This window comes from Aplysia californica, unplaced genomic scaffold (assembly GCF_000002075.1).
Source record: "Aplysia californica isolate F4 #8 unplaced genomic scaffold, AplCal3.0 scaffold00639, whole genome shotgun sequence".
Taxonomy (NCBI): domain Eukaryota; kingdom Metazoa; phylum Mollusca; class Gastropoda; order Aplysiida; family Aplysiidae; genus Aplysia; species Aplysia californica.
Genome location: NW_004797909.1, coordinates 152,176 through 169,017, shown reverse-complemented (window position 1 = coordinate 169,017; position 16,842 = coordinate 152,176). Strand labels below are relative to the sequence as shown.

The window sequence follows — 16,842 nt, the reverse complement described above, 5'->3', positions numbered from 1 at the left end:
TCGCCCACGTTAGTCGGCAAGGCACCGAATGATGATGATGATTAATGCTGTATACTCTAAGTACGAGTATAACATGCCTTTTATTATTTCATACCTATAAATTGTAAAACTTCACCTTTAAGCGTTCACTGTATCTATTTCCATAGGGCTGGAATCCAAGAAGTAACTCTTTTTGATAGCACCCTTCACAATTGGTTCTAATTTCTGCAAACTCTGTACCCCACAGGCTCTTCCTGCTTTGCAACGAGCATTGGAGATCCGCGAGATCGACCTTGACCCAGATGACCCCCTGGTGGCAAGGTCACTTCACATGTTGGCCGGGCTTCACGCGCAGTGGGGCAAGTACAGCACGGCTGAGACGCTGTATCGACATGCGCTGGAGATTTGTCAGAACACGCTGGGCACGGACCACCCACTAGTGGTGAAGGAGCTGGAGGCTCTGGCCGCGCTCTACCACAAGCAGGACAAGTGAGATTGTCGCCGTCGTTGTGATGAATGTTTACATTTGTGAGGCATCGTGGTGAAAACAGCCGCTCGTCAAAATAATGAAATTGAAGAAACTGGCATTTTTCTATTCATTTGGCAATTTTTATCTAATTATTGTTTTTTGACTCAACACCTTTAAGATCCATTTAAAAACCCATTTATGTGTGGATTTTACTGAAAAATGTTAATTTAAGGCACAAAAAAAATATCAATTTGCAGTTTACAATGGCTCGCTTATTTTCCTTGTGAAAGCAGGCGACCCCCACGTCCTTCAACTGCAAATATTTTGAGTGCTATTTATAATTTATGAGTATTTTTTTAACGAAAGCGTGACAAATGAACAAGCTTCAATATGATACCAATTACTCCACATGTCCTAAAATTGACGAGCGCCTTATTCTACCGGGTCGTGACGCTTCTGTTGCTATGATGATTTGTGTCGTTGCGATGAATGTTTACCTCTGTTGCTATGGTGATTTTTGTTTCTGTGATGAATGGTCCATCTGTTGCTATGGTGGTTTGTTGTCTCTGTGATAAATGTTACATCTGTTTCCATGGTGATTTGTCTTTGTGCTGAATGTTATTATTAATATTACCTGGCTGTTATAGGCCTTCTTTTTTCTGACCATATCATTGTCATGTTGTGGAATTGTAGTACACAAAGAGTTAAATATATCTAAGTGAAAGTGAGAGTTCCCATTATGTTTATACTGGTGGCTTTATTCCAGGCATGACTTGGCACATCGCTTGAGGAAAAAAGCTTTCGCCATCAAGAAAACTCTTCAGACTCCTAGAAGCCAGTCTGTGAGTAGACAGCGTCCTTGTGTGTGAGCGTGTGCATTTGCCTGTGTGTGTGTGCATGCGTGTGTGCGAGTTTGTGTGTGTGCGTAAAAGAGAGAGAGAGAAAATCTTATCTTTTGTTTGTGTTCCTGTTAGTATTTATTCCTACTGGTGTTAATCTGGAAAATTAAATGAATTCATTTGGCTTTCTTTTTTTTTTTACAATGGAAATGGAGTTCATATTGTTCAAAGATATTAAATGTAGCCCACAAAATAGTGGGTCCAAATATAAAGAAATGATCATTTTTCTTAAATATTTTGAGCACTAAGGTCATTGTAGATACTCTAAAGATGGACCAAGTAAATGCAAATGTACTCAATCAACATTTTCTCTTTATTAGGTCATGTAGTCATAGGGAGTACCGTAGAGAACAGTACACATTGAGCTTTGATGTTTGGCATTTTGGCATTTATTCATCAGCCATTGTTAAGGTGAAACTTTCCATATTCCGAGAGGGTGGTTGATGGACATTCTGGAGTGGTTTACTCCATTCCTATTATGTTTGGAGCTCAATCCAAACCCATCAAATGATTTTGTTTATCAGGGGAATTAGATGCTTGGATGGTGCCACTGGCAGTCCTACTTCTTTTTTTTCCTCTGTTGTTTCTGGCTGTCTGTTTTCCTTTTCCTTTTCACTAAATAACAGCTAATGTGTCAATATGCTTCTCTGTCCTCCAACAAATAAACATTACCAGAGGGAGTAGATTGTTGGAGGGTTCCACTGGCAGTTCTACATCTTTATTTACCCATTGTTGTTTCTGGCTGTCTGTTTTGCTTTTTTCTTGCCCTAAATATGGCCTACCCGTTAATGTGCCAATGTGCTTCTCTTTTCTCCAACAAATAAACAAATATTATAGGTACCAGAAACTAAATTTTCAAACTAGCTGTATGCCAAATTTATCTGTTTCATTTAAAAGGCCTATATCCACTGAGCATTTTGGTACCATTCTTTAACCTCTCCGTCAATTTTTAAGAAAATTGTACTTGTTTAAAATTTGATCAAATTTGTTAAAGTCAGTCACTGGCTGCAACCCCATGTTTGACAGACAATAAAAAAGTACCAAGAGCAGTAAACATCTCCACATTAACAGAGTACAATCACTATAACAAATATATGGAGCCTAATTTTTTTCAAGACTGTGTGATCATTACAAATCAGTATTTTATCGCCTCAAACATGATGATCTGTCGTTATTTCGACAAAAACACCGAGCGTTGACCCGGCCGGCGCCGCACCAGCCCCCGCAGCGAGCGAGTCGGCTCTATACTGTAGTGTACCACGGATGCGGGGTCACATGCTTTCCGAATCTCGCGGAAGGATTGATAAAAAATAATTCCAAGTTGATTACTTTATTCTAATAGAAAATAAACTGATTTTTTAATTGATAAGTTTTATAAGCCGGTATTTGACATATTTTGTGTAAAAAGTGATCTTTAAACATTTTGACGGTATTTTTAAAAGCTTTCTATTTAGACGCCAAAGGACAAAAATATATCACAGGTAAGCACATTTAAAGCTCTACTGTTCTCCGCCAATAAAAAGACGATATTTAATCATCCCTCGTTCTGCGAAGCATTTGAATGCACGCGTGTCAATTTTTCAACCGGCCGACCACGCATTCCGACCGCGAGGGGCTTCGCTTTCGTCGGCGATTCTCCAGCTCCTAATAATCGGACATATAAACAACTTACACCATTGTAACGAGGAAAAGCTGAACTTTTACAAGGTGTGCGGCATTTGGTGTTTTATAGTGAAAGAGCAAAGAAACAGTGATCGGAATTACCCCGATTTCACCAATACCACGCTGTCGGAAGGCCGCGAGTGCCCGCGAGGCCGTGTTTACGCTACCTAAATATTATCAGGGAGATTAGACTGTTGGAGGATGCCACTGGCAGTCCTATTTCTTTTTTTACCCATTGTTGTTTCTGGCTGTCTGTTGTGCTTTTCTCTTACGCCAAATACCAGTCAACTTGTCAATGTGCTTCCCTGTTCTCCAACAAACAAACAAAACCAGGGAGAGCCATGTGTTGACTCGCTGCAGCAGCGTGTGGTTCAGCTAGAGGAGCTTGTCATGGGCCCGGACTCATCCGACCTGGCACGCTCTCTCAATGAGCTGGGGGTGCTGCACTATCTACAGAACAACCCAGAGTGAGTAGTCCAACCTGCTCTAATGGCCACCTGTCCAAGACAATCAGACAAACTCCTGTACAAACAAAAACTTCTCACTTTCTCCCTTGCATGTTTCCTATATTATTATTATACTGACACTCTCCAAGATGTTCTACTCTCCAGACAAGCAATGTTCTCTTCAAAATGAAGTTGCTATCCTGGACAGTTTTGGCCATACTTTCCTTGTTAAAGGAAGTAGACATGTATTGTGGGTGTTGTGTGTGTGTGTGTGTGTGTGAATATATGTTCATGAGTTGGTGGGGGTGCATATATGTGTGTGGCTTTAGATGAAAGTGTATATGACTATGAGAATGAGTTGAGGGTTAATAATGTGTGTGTGTGTTGTGAGTTTTAGTTTGTGTGTGCTTGTGTGTGTGTTTGTGTGTGTGTATATGTGTGTGGAAGTGTATCTGTGCACTGATCCCTATTCTTTGCTGGACTACTGTAGTCGAACTTGTTTTAACAGCCACCTATCTAAGACAATCATTTGTATAAAGGACCACTTTCCACTTCCCCACTTGTGCTTTTTCTACATCATAATGACACTGACCAACATGTTCATCTGTCTAAGACAACCTTTTTTTCTCCTCAACAATGGGTGGATGACTTGAACAATACAATTTCAACAGAATTGTCCTGCACTGTTTCTGTTGACATTGTGCTGACTTGCAGTAAACTTCAACCTCTACATTTTCTCCATCTGTAAAGCACTGCGGAATCGTTCTTCAAGCGAGCCCTGGAGATGCGGGAGACAATCCTGGGAAGTGACCACCTGGATGTGGCTTCCTCACTCAACAACCTGGCCGCCCTCTACAACGACAAGAAACTTTTTGAACGTGCTGAGCCCCTCTATGATGAAGCCCTGAGAATTAGACTCAAGGTATGCTTTTGTGCCAGCTTTTGGTAGGTGCAAAGATATTCATGGGATTTTTTTTTCTGATAACAGGAATTTTGATGATGTAGAATGAGAGAACTATGGGGAAGGGGGAGTGATAGATTGTGCAGGTGATTGTCATGGACAGGTGGTCGTTAAAGTAGGATCTTTCAAAGTTGTAAACAGGTCAATGTAATCACAAATATTTTGTTGTATCTTGTTTTTCTGGTTTAATTCCTAATGTACGGGTGGTTGGAGGTCCCCACTAGTATAGGTCCTGCTTCTTTTCTTTTCCCTCTGTTCTTTCTGTCTATCTGTCTTGTTTCTTCCCTGCATTGCATGACTGTTATTGTGTCTATGTGCTTTCCTTTACTCAAACTCATTCCTCATTTGGTTTTTCGTGGATTTTCAGTTTCAATGAAACCTTTTGTTTCCTTATTTGTTCAGGAGGATACTGATGACAAAATAATCCTTTACACTTTAATTTTTCTTTCTCAGCACTTGCCTCCTGACAACCCGGCTGTGGCCAGTATCATCAACCAGCTAGCTCGCCTCTACAAACAACAGGTAGACACAAAAACTCATCCTTACCTCCAAAAACAAAGAAAGAAAGATATAAAAGAAGTTTTTTACCATCTAGCATAAGGCTTTTGTCAGAATGAGCATAGATGTGTGTTGCTCTTAGAGTATGTATCTGTATATATATAACTCCAAAGGTCTAGTATTTAAATTCCTGCATGTGGTTGAATGATGCATTTCATGTAAATATGTACTTTTTGTCAGCTTTATTTCTCCTTTATGTTGAATTTTAATGAGAGTAATATATATGATTTTATTTTTTTTATGTATACCTGCATGTGTTTTTATGGTCCTGTACAGCCATGGAAAATTTCCCTCTGGGATAATAAAGTACTATCTTATCTTATCTTTTCTTATCTTTATGCCGCACCTAACAACTCTTTTCTTAGGTAGAGCTCTTTGCACTACAGTTCCAGGGAAGACATTCTGATTACAGTGGAAACCTGATATAACAGGGATGGTGGGAGTAGAGAAAATGTCCTGTTATATCCGATCCCTGTTAAATCAGAAATGCAAGGAAAGTAAGCATTTGTGGACTAATCCAGCTGTACTTATTATTCATGGGTAGTTTCCCTTGCCAGAAGTACCCATGAACAGTGGTTTTGGCACCAACTTTCTCCTTGCCTCCTTAAACCACGCCAGAAGAGCGGTCCACAGCATCAGCATCGGGTAGTCTCATCTTCTTTCAGTCCAGAGTGAACTTTCAATTGGAGTATGCTGCCACTATCTTCTCTCTATCCTTGATAATGGTGTGAATCGACCCTGGTGGAATGTCGAACTGACGACAAATCTCTGCCAGTGGAGCCTGCTTTTTGTCAACAGCCTGGATTATTTCGAATTTTTTGTCAATTGAAAGGCATTTTCTCTTGCGCTTAACATCGTTGGTGACATTATGCGTGTGTGTTGCTTGGTTTCGGGCTAGATCAAGGTCTGCGGCACACCGCAGCCCTCTCTCGCTTCACACGCTGCGTATGCTCACAGTGGCATGGCTTGCGTGGGCTTGCTCCGTCACTGCGTTACTCTCTCTCTCTCTCTCTCTCTCTCTCTCTCTCTCTCTCTCTCTCTCTCTCTCTCTCTCTCTCTCTTTCTCTCTCTCTCCCTCTCCCTCTCCCTCTCTCTCTCCCTCTCCCTCTCCCTCTCCCTCTCTCTCTCCCTCTCCCTCTCTCTCTCTCTCTTACTTTTTACACATTTTTGACGAGCCTTTGTCCCTGCTATCACCGGTTGGGCTGCGCTGAGGACCTGTTATTGCCGATAACTTTTAATAGAGACAAAGAGAATGGAAAAAACGGGCATTTAAAAAATCCCTGTTATTACCGGATCCCTGTTATTACCGGGCCTGTTATATATGGTTTCCACTGTATTCTCCTATAAGTGTGTGACAGTGACAGATGTTCAATTGGGGTTCGCCAGCTCAGTTTTGTAATAAAAATAGATGCACAGCTGCTGCTACCAACACTAGTATATTTATACATTGCAACATATTATTTTCTGATATTGTACGCTGTGTACTTTTGTAAACCAAATCTGGGCAAAGATGAATTATAAAGGTGTTACTAATGCTTTTATAAAAGAAGTAATAATGTTCTGTTGTGATGGTAGTTATGATAAAGAGCTAATGAACGAACATAAAATTGTGGATACCACCCCAAAGGCCTCTGGTTTATCTGTCACTAATGGGACATAAGCATGGGAAAGGACTTTCCACTCGGCTTTGACTCTGCCTTTGCCTAGAAAAGCACCATGGGTAAATATTTTTTTGCTCAATATTTCTTTTTCAATATTGAAAAATAATGAATATGTAAGAGATTCTCTCATCTGAATCTAACATTCCCATAATTTTGATTCTCTAGCGTCTGGTCTGAACCTTTGCCTTTGTATTGCAAAGCTTAACTCTTTATCTCCGAGGGGGATAAACCCTTTACGGGGGCCCTATTTTATACTAAATCTAAAAATGACAAAAACGTCATAAAATGGGTGATTAAATCAAAACAAGTGACTTATTTTGATAGTTCTTCATCTAATGAATGAAACTCTGGTAAAAGAGACACTTGTTTTTGGCAATTTGATGTTGAAGCCATCGTAAAGGAATGCGCCCGAGCCAGCTCACCGGAGGTAAAGAGTAATGAGCATGTTCCTCGCACTGCTTGGATAGTCAACTCCTTCTTTTGCATTACTCGTACTAAGAGAGTTTGTCTCATCCTCCTGGGGAACAGAGCAAGTACGACAAGGCCGAACCACTTTACCGTCAGGCGGTGGAGATCAGGGAAAAAAGCTTTGGGCCGACCCACCCATCTGTGGCCACGGCATTGGTCAATCTGGCTGTCCTTATGTCACAACAGGTTGGTAAATACTGGATTCAAAAGTTGTTGCTCTTTTATTTGTTTGAAGAGGTTTGAACTGGTTTGTATGTTATGCTATTTGAGCCTTTCTTTGGGATGGGATAGACACAAGGTCTTGAAGAATAGCCCTCTTCATGTGTTCGGAGGTTGAACTTCTTCATAACTTCACGTTTGGGGGAACTATATCTGGAACCATAGTCTTAAGGGATATATCCCAACAACCAAGACAATGGGCATCCGTCTTGGACAATTTCATCTGTATTGATATTTGTGCTTAACTTTGTCTGTGTAGGATTTCCCTTTTTGACCTCTCTTCACACAATTTCACTCAATTTCTCTCAGATTTGACCTCTCCTCACACGAGTTCTCTCAAATTTGACCTCTCCTCACACAAGTTCTCTCAGGTTTGACCTCTCCTCACGCAAGTTCTCTCAGATTTGACCTCTCCTCACACAAGTTCTCTCAGATTTGACCTCACCTGGTAAAATTTCTCTCAGAACCGCTATGAGGAAGCAGAGCCTGTCTATGAGCAAGCTCTAAAGATCTACGAGGATACGCTAGGGCTGCATCACCCCCGTGTGGCAGAGACTTTACGCAACCTAGCTGTGATGAAATATGAGCAGGTAGGTCGACTTGTCTATATGTTTGTAAGGTAGTAATAACAAAGAAAGCGTAAATGGTTTGACTTTCCTGCAGGGAAAGTGACCAAATGGTTAGAGTGGGGAAAAAGAAAGACAAAAGGAAAGGAAACGGGGAAGCTACAGGAGTTTGGAATAGAAAGAAAATTAGGATGCTATAATAGAGTAACTGTCTATTGTGTACAACTTAGTGGTTAGGCTACCAGACTCGTAATCGTGAGGTTGCAGGGTCAGGGGTTCGAGCCGCAGGCCCGACGTTGTGTCCTTGGGAAAGGCACTTTACACAAATTTTCCTCACTTCACCCAGGTGGAAATGGGTATCCGGCCATAGACAGCGAAAGATCTTGTCTGTATGTTAGTGTTTTAGCGCCTATAAATGGCCGCTTGCACTGTATGCTTCCCAGAAAGTTGAGGTTGTTTCAGAATGCTCTCAGGCCTGCTGGGGTAATAGTATAGATTGTGAAGCGCATAGAGCCTGCTGTTGAGCGGGGATTTGCACTATACAAATGCTATCTATTATTATTATTATTATTATTATTATTAGTATATATATTATGGTCTTGGTGGTCTTACAGGCGAAGTTGAGAATGGTTTTTAGTGTTCTTGGGTCTGCTGGGGTAATAATAGTTGTATGCACTTAGAGCATGCTTTTGAAAGGGGAAATGCGCAGTACAAATGTTGTTTATTATTTATTGTTTTTATTATTAATATTATCATTATTATTTACATCATACCTGGTATCTTTATGTGTGCTATTTTGCTCTCGCTGGGCATGGCACTCAGGTCACATCTTTGTCATTTTGTGTGTGTGTGGGGGGGGGGGGGGCTCCTTTTTGGCTGCTGACCCCTTTTTACTGTTTCTTCTCAGTTAATTGTGGGGCAAATTACATATATATTTTTTTATTTATCATCTTACTGTATTATCATTATCTTTTTTTTTTGTGGGACAATTATTTTTGTTCGTACCTTACTACTTTACTATTGCAGGAGGACTTTCAGACTGCTGCTCATTACTACAAAAGAGCGACAGAGATCAAAGACCAAGGTTCCAGCTATGGGGACAAGGTCATGTCTCGCCGCAGCTCCAGCATCGACACAAACTCTACGGTCAAGAATATCTGATGTTGGTCTGATTTAAATATTGCTCAAGATGAGTTTTGTCTGTGCAGGTTGAGTTGTATTTATGTTTGTTTAAATACCAAAGTCACTGACAAATACTTTTCTGTTGCATTATTCATTTTGTCTGAAAATGTTTTGAGAGTTTTATTTCCCCTACAATTGAATAAATAGTGGCATCCGCTTGTACCCACATGTGCTGGACTGCCGGGTTTTCTTTTGTTCAGCCAGTTTTTGGGTTAGAGTATTACCTGTATTACCTATCCTGGGCAACAACTTCATTGAACACTAGACAGATCCATAAGTCTGACATCGTAGTTTTCTGCATGGAAAATTTCAAAAATCTGCGCAGAATTTTACCCTCAAAATGACAAAATTCTGCAAAAATTCAGCAAGGATTCCTTCCATGTCTAAACTTCTTTTTCCATACCTGTACTGCTTTAAATATATAAGTACCAATAAAGTACTGATTAATCATAAGCTGAGAAGTAGCACTACAGACACTGTAAATAAAATGTTTAAAACCAGCCATTAGCAGCATACAATGTGTATTATTGTTTAGAAACATAAGCCCACAACATAAAATACTAGCAAAAGTGTGACCCAAAGAATTGAGACACTACACCAGTAATTTCATAATCAGGTGAGCTGGCAGTTTGAGCTGTCATTGATTGTCAGGAGGCGTTGAAGACAAAAAAGAGAATTATGTTGTTTAGAAAAAAGAAGTCCTAGGAAGATGGGTAGAATATGTAGGAGAATTATTTGAAGATAAAAAAACCACCCCTACCGCAACCAAGCAACAACAATGGTCCCAACATTCTAAAGTCAGGGGTAGAGCTGGCAATTAGAATTAGAAACACCCCAGAAGGAAAAGCCTCGGGTGAAGATGGCATAAACACAGAAATGCCCATCCACCGTCATCAATTTACGGGCATGGTCAAGTACCATGTTACGTACGCACTAACACTAACAGAACAGTTTTCCGCCAAACTGACGTTCGGCAGCATTTATTTTCAATGTATTCTTTCCTTTCAAAAATGTATCCATTTTTGCTGAAAGACAAATCTCGTCTCGCCTGTACTCCTATACAATAGCCGCTACTAGCACATGCACAATAGAATCTAGATGGAAGACAATGCTACTCACTGAAGTGTTTTAGGCCCTTCCCAAAGGGGGATATTGACATTTTTTTTCTTATAAACAGTAGAATTGTAAATGGGCTGATTTATCAATGTCATGCTCACACTGTGCCACAATAACATAGGGAATAACGGGAACTGCTGCTTTTTCTTTCCTCATCCTTACTATCGTCATTTTTTCCTCTACTTCTTTTTTGTTTGTCACGCTTCTTGTGAACTGCTATTTCCGGGGTGCCTTGATAGTCGAAGCAGACTTTGCACTGTTGAGGCAAGAGAGGTGAGCAGAGTAAACCTGACTCCCCATTTAAACCACTCTGTTGACATCCACCCCTTGGCGCTCATATGAGTTACAGTACATGTATGCTGTTGTGAGCTCCGTAAATCTTATTAATACAGAGGGCCCACTATGGATGGGATCGGCCGATCGGGCTAATCGCCCGACTCGGTCGCCTCAAAAACGTATTTGTTTTCAGCTTCAGGCGATCGAGTCGGGCGATCGGCCCGATCCTTCCGTAGTGGGTACCCCATAATAAAACAAACAAAAATCTAGATCTAGATCAATTGTGTTTCCCCCCCAAAAAGAGCTCTCTGTCTGAAAGTTTAATAAATGCCACAAAATGTTGCAAAATTCACCAAAAAAATGAAAATTCCGCTGCACGTTTGATCCATTTTTCTGCGGCTGCAGCGTCCACGCAAAACTTGGATAGCAGATAAGTGCTCAGTTCCTCTCAGCATCAAAACCCACAAGGTATCCATACTGTTTGCTCATGGCAGTTTACTTCTCTAGCTATACGTATAATATAGCTCTTTTACATTTATGTAGTGAAAGGTTGAATTGATTTGATTTCAAAGGATAGACAATGGATTCCCCACAGAAAGCGGGAAAAATATGTTTGTCATCTCCCTGCTTCCTGACTGTGATTTCAGCATCCGAGCTAATCTCACTTGTTACGATTTGGGCCAGAAGTACAGGAGAGAATAGTTAGAAGTATTTTCTGCCCATATATCAAAAACTGTTCTAAGATGTAACGCTGCAAGGTTGCAAGTTATCAGTCCTTAGTGCAATCCATAATATATGTATAATATATTCTTTTACACAGGGTATTACTTTATATCAGTATAAATAAGTTTATCTCAAAGTACCTGAATGACAAAAATCAGTCTTTTTGAGCTGACTGACTTCATGTAGTATATAAACTTTTTATTTATATACCTGTCATTGTTGAGTCTCAGTCTAGTGTACTTCATTTTTAGTGCAATCTAAATGCTTCTATGTATTTAAAACTTGACTATTGAGGTTGTCTCAAGCACCAAGTATAACATCTGCATAGTAGTAATGTCTTTCATATTTTTTAGCTTCTCTGGTGTGTGGTGTAGGTAACTTTTGTCATAGCAGCAAACAAAAGGTGCCAGAAGAAGCAAAATTCCGATGATTACTGAATCATCAGCACTTTTTCATGTACATGTAAGGTTTTTTAAAGTTCATAGTTTCAGAATTCATATATCAGTGGTAATTACACCTGCCCTCTGGTAGCAAGGCTGTAGCTAACCAAAACGTCAAAGTGTTTGAATATAACGAACACTGGAAATGTGTCAACTCGACTTTTGTAACCCTGACCTTCTGATTTAACCCATTTGTTATCACTAGCCGCCCCCTCCCCGCTCCATTTTTGCCATTGTTATCCTTTGTTTTTTGTGTTACTGCTGTTGCTGTATTTATTGTTATGAAAGTTATTTCACTTATAATTGTGTTCCGTCCGATGAGCATATGTGCCAAAGTCATCCCTTGTCATTTTAAACTGAAACCCATCAGCTTCTTTCAATGTACATATGAAAGTCCGGCAGTAATTTTATGTTGACTGTGAGTTCATATTTTTACTTTCAAGGGACAGAGAATTGTTTGTGGTATAGAAAAGAATTTCAATCAACATTTAATGTTGTTTGTAATGTTGTGATAATTGTTCTCAAATCTGATGACTATATCAAGAAAAGTGTGAATACCAGGTTGCTCCCATAACACACTTCTGATGTTTTTTTAAGGGTCCTAGGGGTGCAGTCTTTTTTGTAGCAAAATTTTAATTCCAAGCTATTGAACTTTAGTGACTGTTTATGTCCACCTCATTTAACTGTTGTGTCTCTAAACATATATTTTACTTGCAGTCTCTTAGGTTTTGAATAGTCCTCTGGTATCCCTTGTCACAGAAATCAGGCTAGAATTATGTTATTGTAGAAGTGTGCATCCTTCTCCTCAAGGCAATTTATCTAACAGAATCTCTTAATTTTCTTGTAATACTTTGATATAATATGTTGCAAGATCAGTTTGTGTATTATTTTGAATCCGTCCTTTGCAGCCCTTTTTTCCCCTTATATTGTAACCATAGAGGTGACTTGGAAGCTGTTTTGTACATATTTTGAAATTTTGTTTTTGCTGTTGTATTTTGTTTTTTAAGTAACTACGCATAATCATTCCTGACCTGTAGGCCTATTTGAAAAGTGAGAAAGTAACGGCTTCAGTCATATTCGTATTTGTTACATATGTACCTTTTCTCTCTGAAGTTAAACTGTGATTGTAAAGGGATGTTCCTCCCAGTAGGATAGTGGTAATAAACTGATCAATTCCTGACCTGCGTATGGCTCACCTAGCTCTTCTCTAGATAAGGAAAACCTACAGAAACATCTCTACTGAGATTTACCTGCGTACTTCCAAATTTTAGTTTGCCTGTATTTTGTTTTCTTTTTTTTCCCCTTTTTTACTGGTTCACATGAATTCAGCTCCAGGTTTTCCAAATTACCCATTTATGTCTCGGAGGATGTTTAACACTTACTACAGTATCGTCGCAGTTGCCAGGCCATAGTATGTGCTCACTACTTAATCGCTGACGCAACCAGGTGCACTACACATAATTTAACGACGAATGGACGCACTGCCCTGAAGTAAATACCAAAGGAAATCACTCTATATGATAGCTGAATGATTGATGAACCTCGCTGAATTTTTAAATTGTGTTTCTTGGGCTGCCAAGGTTTTTCTAATTTTAAAAAAACTTCTACAACGGCCTCAGTGTTCTAAACTGGTGCAGTACACAAGGGTTTTTCACTATATGAGCCTTCGATACTGTAAGTGTTAAACTCATTCAAAAGTTTTGCAATTACTCAGTGTCACACTTTTTTTTATTTTAGGGATTGTACATTGGGGAAAAAATAGGAGGTATTGTCCAGTCCAAAGATAATATGTTGAATATTACTTCTGTCAAAGTCAGATTGAGGAACATAATATGTATATATATAGAGTTACTCACAACTGCTATTTTGTTTAAATGAACTTAATTGTTTGAGCCAAATGTAAAAAAAAAAATGCTTATTAATAGTAATGTTTTCCCCTAAATGCTTACATGATTTTGCAACAGTTTCCATGGTCAGCTTATTTGTTTCATTGAGGCAGTCTTTGTACTATGTCTGTCCTACTTTTGAATGTACAACATTACATCCCGTCCAACGTTTACCTTTATCAACTGTCACATATTTCATCTCTGCTGATTTCCAAGTACAGTTGTGTAGATGCATGATCTGACGAAAATTAGGTAAGGTACATTTCCTGAGATATATATATATATATATGTGCATGGTCCTGTTGTTGGAGTTGTAAATTTAACTGAAAATATTTTTTTTTCCGGTGCAAGCTCAAAGCCTTTACATATGACAAGGATGACCCCAAATACAAAATACAGGAGCAATCACCATTCTTTTTAACATAATGTTGGAGGATAATTTACTCTGTCTTCCTGATTGCTCATGTTTCTGAATTGTTTTGTCTTCTTGTTTCGCTTTTGGGACTTTTCAATTTTTAAGTAAGAAATCGACTAGGACAGCACCTTAACACTTTGCGGTCATCTGGCGCAATAATACGCTGTTGAAAATTATCCTTTCCAGTCACCTGGCACTGTCATAGATAATACATAACAAGATTGTTCACTCAGCCAAATAAGTGTCCGCGAAAGTCTACTCATTTATTCAGATGACCCTGCAGTCTTTGTTTTGAAGCTCTCTTTCATTTCTCCAGAAGAAGAATAGGAATAGCACCCCGTTGCGTTAGCAGATCGACTGCTGTTCATCAGCTGTTGCGGTTTGTTCAGTGCGGAGTTTTAGGTCTTTTTTATTTTAATGACCTCTCGCCTCTCATTCAAAAGTCAAAGTTAAACAAAGAAAACAGTCGCCTCTTTCGCCTCTTCCACCGGAAGAGGTTTTTTGTCAACGTAACTATTTAAAAAAGCTTTCTTCTGAAATTTGTATTCTAATTTAGTCAAAAGCTTGTTAGTTTCACTTTGATTTTTTTCACACAAGTAGGGTCACTCTGTTCGCAAAGGTTGCGCTTTTTCGAAGAGGGCGCCACCTGATTTTGAGGACGCTTATTTGATTGGCTCATAGAGCAGAGTGAACTATCTTGTTATGTACTATCATTGGTGCAGTTCAGCGCCAGGCCTGATAAGTCCATTGTAGTCTCTCTCCTGGCTGGGTGACCAGATAGGGTATTTTGTACTTCTGGCTGTGTGACTGCAAAGTGTTAACTGAATTTGTGCTTTAATTTACTTTAATAGAAACATAATGAATATTGGAGTCAGTCTGAACAGAGTATTTTTATTTTTATTTCTGGGATTCATTTGTGTACTGTTTCATATCTATTAGACAAAGAAAGATAATTTCAGTTTTAGTATTGTGGAGATAGTACTGAGCTGCAAAGAATTTAATGTTTAGATTGCACACTTTTCAGTCTTCTTCACTCTTAACTTGTAGATTTTACTTTTAATTCGTCATTCTATTATTGCATCATGCATATGTGCCAGGATCTGGACAATACAGATGTATCTTATCTTGTATTCTGATCCATGTTGTTGGCCAGCAGTTCAGATGTACTAAGCCCAAAATTTTGATACTGTTTTATTGCAGTTTCTAAACTTGGTATAATGGTTGCATGTGCTTGAGAAATATTTTGTCCAAATTTTACTTCAAAATGATAAAAGCAGGAAAAGATAGGCTACATCCTAATAATGTTGTTGGTACAATTTTTAGAAGAAAAAAAAGTGTTTGTTCTCTCTCCTGCAAAATTTTGCTTTCTGAACTAAGAACAGTTGAACACTCAGGTTGCTGACGATAGAGCTGTGTGGATCTCATATGATACTTAACTCCTTAAACCGTGATTTTTTTTTCCCACCGTTTCCCAGAGTTTTTTCTACAGTCACCTGAACCTGGAGCACTATGTCTCATTATAACCCCAAAGCTTGTCTCCAACTTTTAAATGTTGGAAACAAAGGCTTAGTCATTACTAAAAAACTTGGTTTGTACTTCTGGCTTTGGGAATAGTTCCGAAAACAAGCAAAGACTAGCACTAAATAAAACGAAACAGTTGTCACTAGTATCGGGGAGCGTCGGATGCGGAACAGGGTTATTACCTCCAGATGCTCCCAGCATTCGATGGGGTTTAAAGAGTTAAGTTTAGCACTCAAAAAAATCGTTTTGTTTTTCTCTGTTTTTTTGTTTCCCCTTACCCGTAGGGCCTACCTCGTTCATAAACCACAGTGAACAAAAAAGTTTAGGAAATCTGTAGGCCCTATTGTAGTTTTTGATTCCTGTAACCTCTGCTTTTGTTGAAATAAGAGCTTGTTGTTATAAATGTTGTTTAGCCAACCCTAGACTTCAGTCTATAGATACGACTGGTGATGAATTTCTGTACTCTGGATTCTTTCTTCTCTTGGGGTTTAATCCTTTACCGCTACCGGTACTGTTTTTGTTACAACTGCAGTGATCTGTTATTGCCCATAAATTGCTTGTATATATATAAATGTATAATATGCAATTGTATATACATGTTTCGAAACAAGTAAATATGTAGAGACTATATATTATGCAATATGAAATATAATTTCTGAGACAAAAATACTTTTTTGGTCTAGAATGAGGTTTTTCTATTTTAGACTGTGGGCTCACAGTTATAGATATATTCTGTTAACATGGACATACAGATATCTGTCGGTTAACAAGTGGTTTATGGATGTTATGTAGATCTAGACACCTGTAGGCCTCACGAGAAAATTCTGAAAAAGAATGCTTGGCTGGGGTTTTTGTTGTAACATGATAGGCCATACATCATTGTCTGATTTGGAGGATGATCAATGAATGTTTCTTTAATAAGCAAAAAAGAAGATTGAGAGGTTAAGGTGTTCACCTCTCATACAATAGGTCCCGCGTTCACATCCGGATATCTACGAAAAATGTTCTTTAAAATTCTCACCTTTCACATCCTTTCTTGCTTTCGTCTCCACTTTCTGCCCCCTCCCCCGTCAACTCCTTTGCCCCCTCCTCTGGGCTCCTGACTCTTTCTGCAGCATTTTTACTGCTACTCCTTGGCTCCTTACTGCTTTCTTTCAGCCACACACCTGATCTTATGGTAGGAAAGGTCTACACCTAGCCTTCTCGGACAAGATTGAAAAATCTCGGAGGGCCCGTGTGCAAGTTGCACACGTTAAAGGTGCCTTGGTGGTCCAAAATCGATAGAGTAGGCTTCGGCCGCCACCCGGGCAAAATGTACAATTTCCTAGTAACTGAATAATGTTTAATGTGTCCCGCGCGCTCATACGACCTTATGCAGTTGCGAACGCTGTAAAA

General features: G+C 39.3%; 1 protein-coding gene across 1 annotated transcript in view; it reads left to right on the top strand.

Moving 5' to 3' along the window:
- LOC101864329 (nephrocystin-3) overlaps positions 1–9,806 on the top strand; it is a 36,087-nt gene extending 26,281 nt beyond the window's left edge. The window contains exons 23-30 of the mRNA XM_005107875.3: positions 227–468; positions 1,215–1,290; positions 3,343–3,476; positions 4,206–4,377; positions 4,870–4,938; positions 7,164–7,289; positions 7,787–7,912; positions 8,915–9,806. Of these exons, the coding sequence (XP_005107932.1) occupies positions 227–468; positions 1,215–1,290; positions 3,343–3,476; positions 4,206–4,377; positions 4,870–4,938; positions 7,164–7,289; positions 7,787–7,912; positions 8,915–9,049 (1,080 nt within the window). The 3' untranslated portion in view covers positions 9,050–9,806. The remainder of the gene's footprint in view (positions 1–226; positions 469–1,214; positions 1,291–3,342; positions 3,477–4,205; positions 4,378–4,869; positions 4,939–7,163; positions 7,290–7,786; positions 7,913–8,914) is intronic.
- The last annotated feature ends 7,036 nt before the right edge of the window (positions 9,807–16,842 follow it).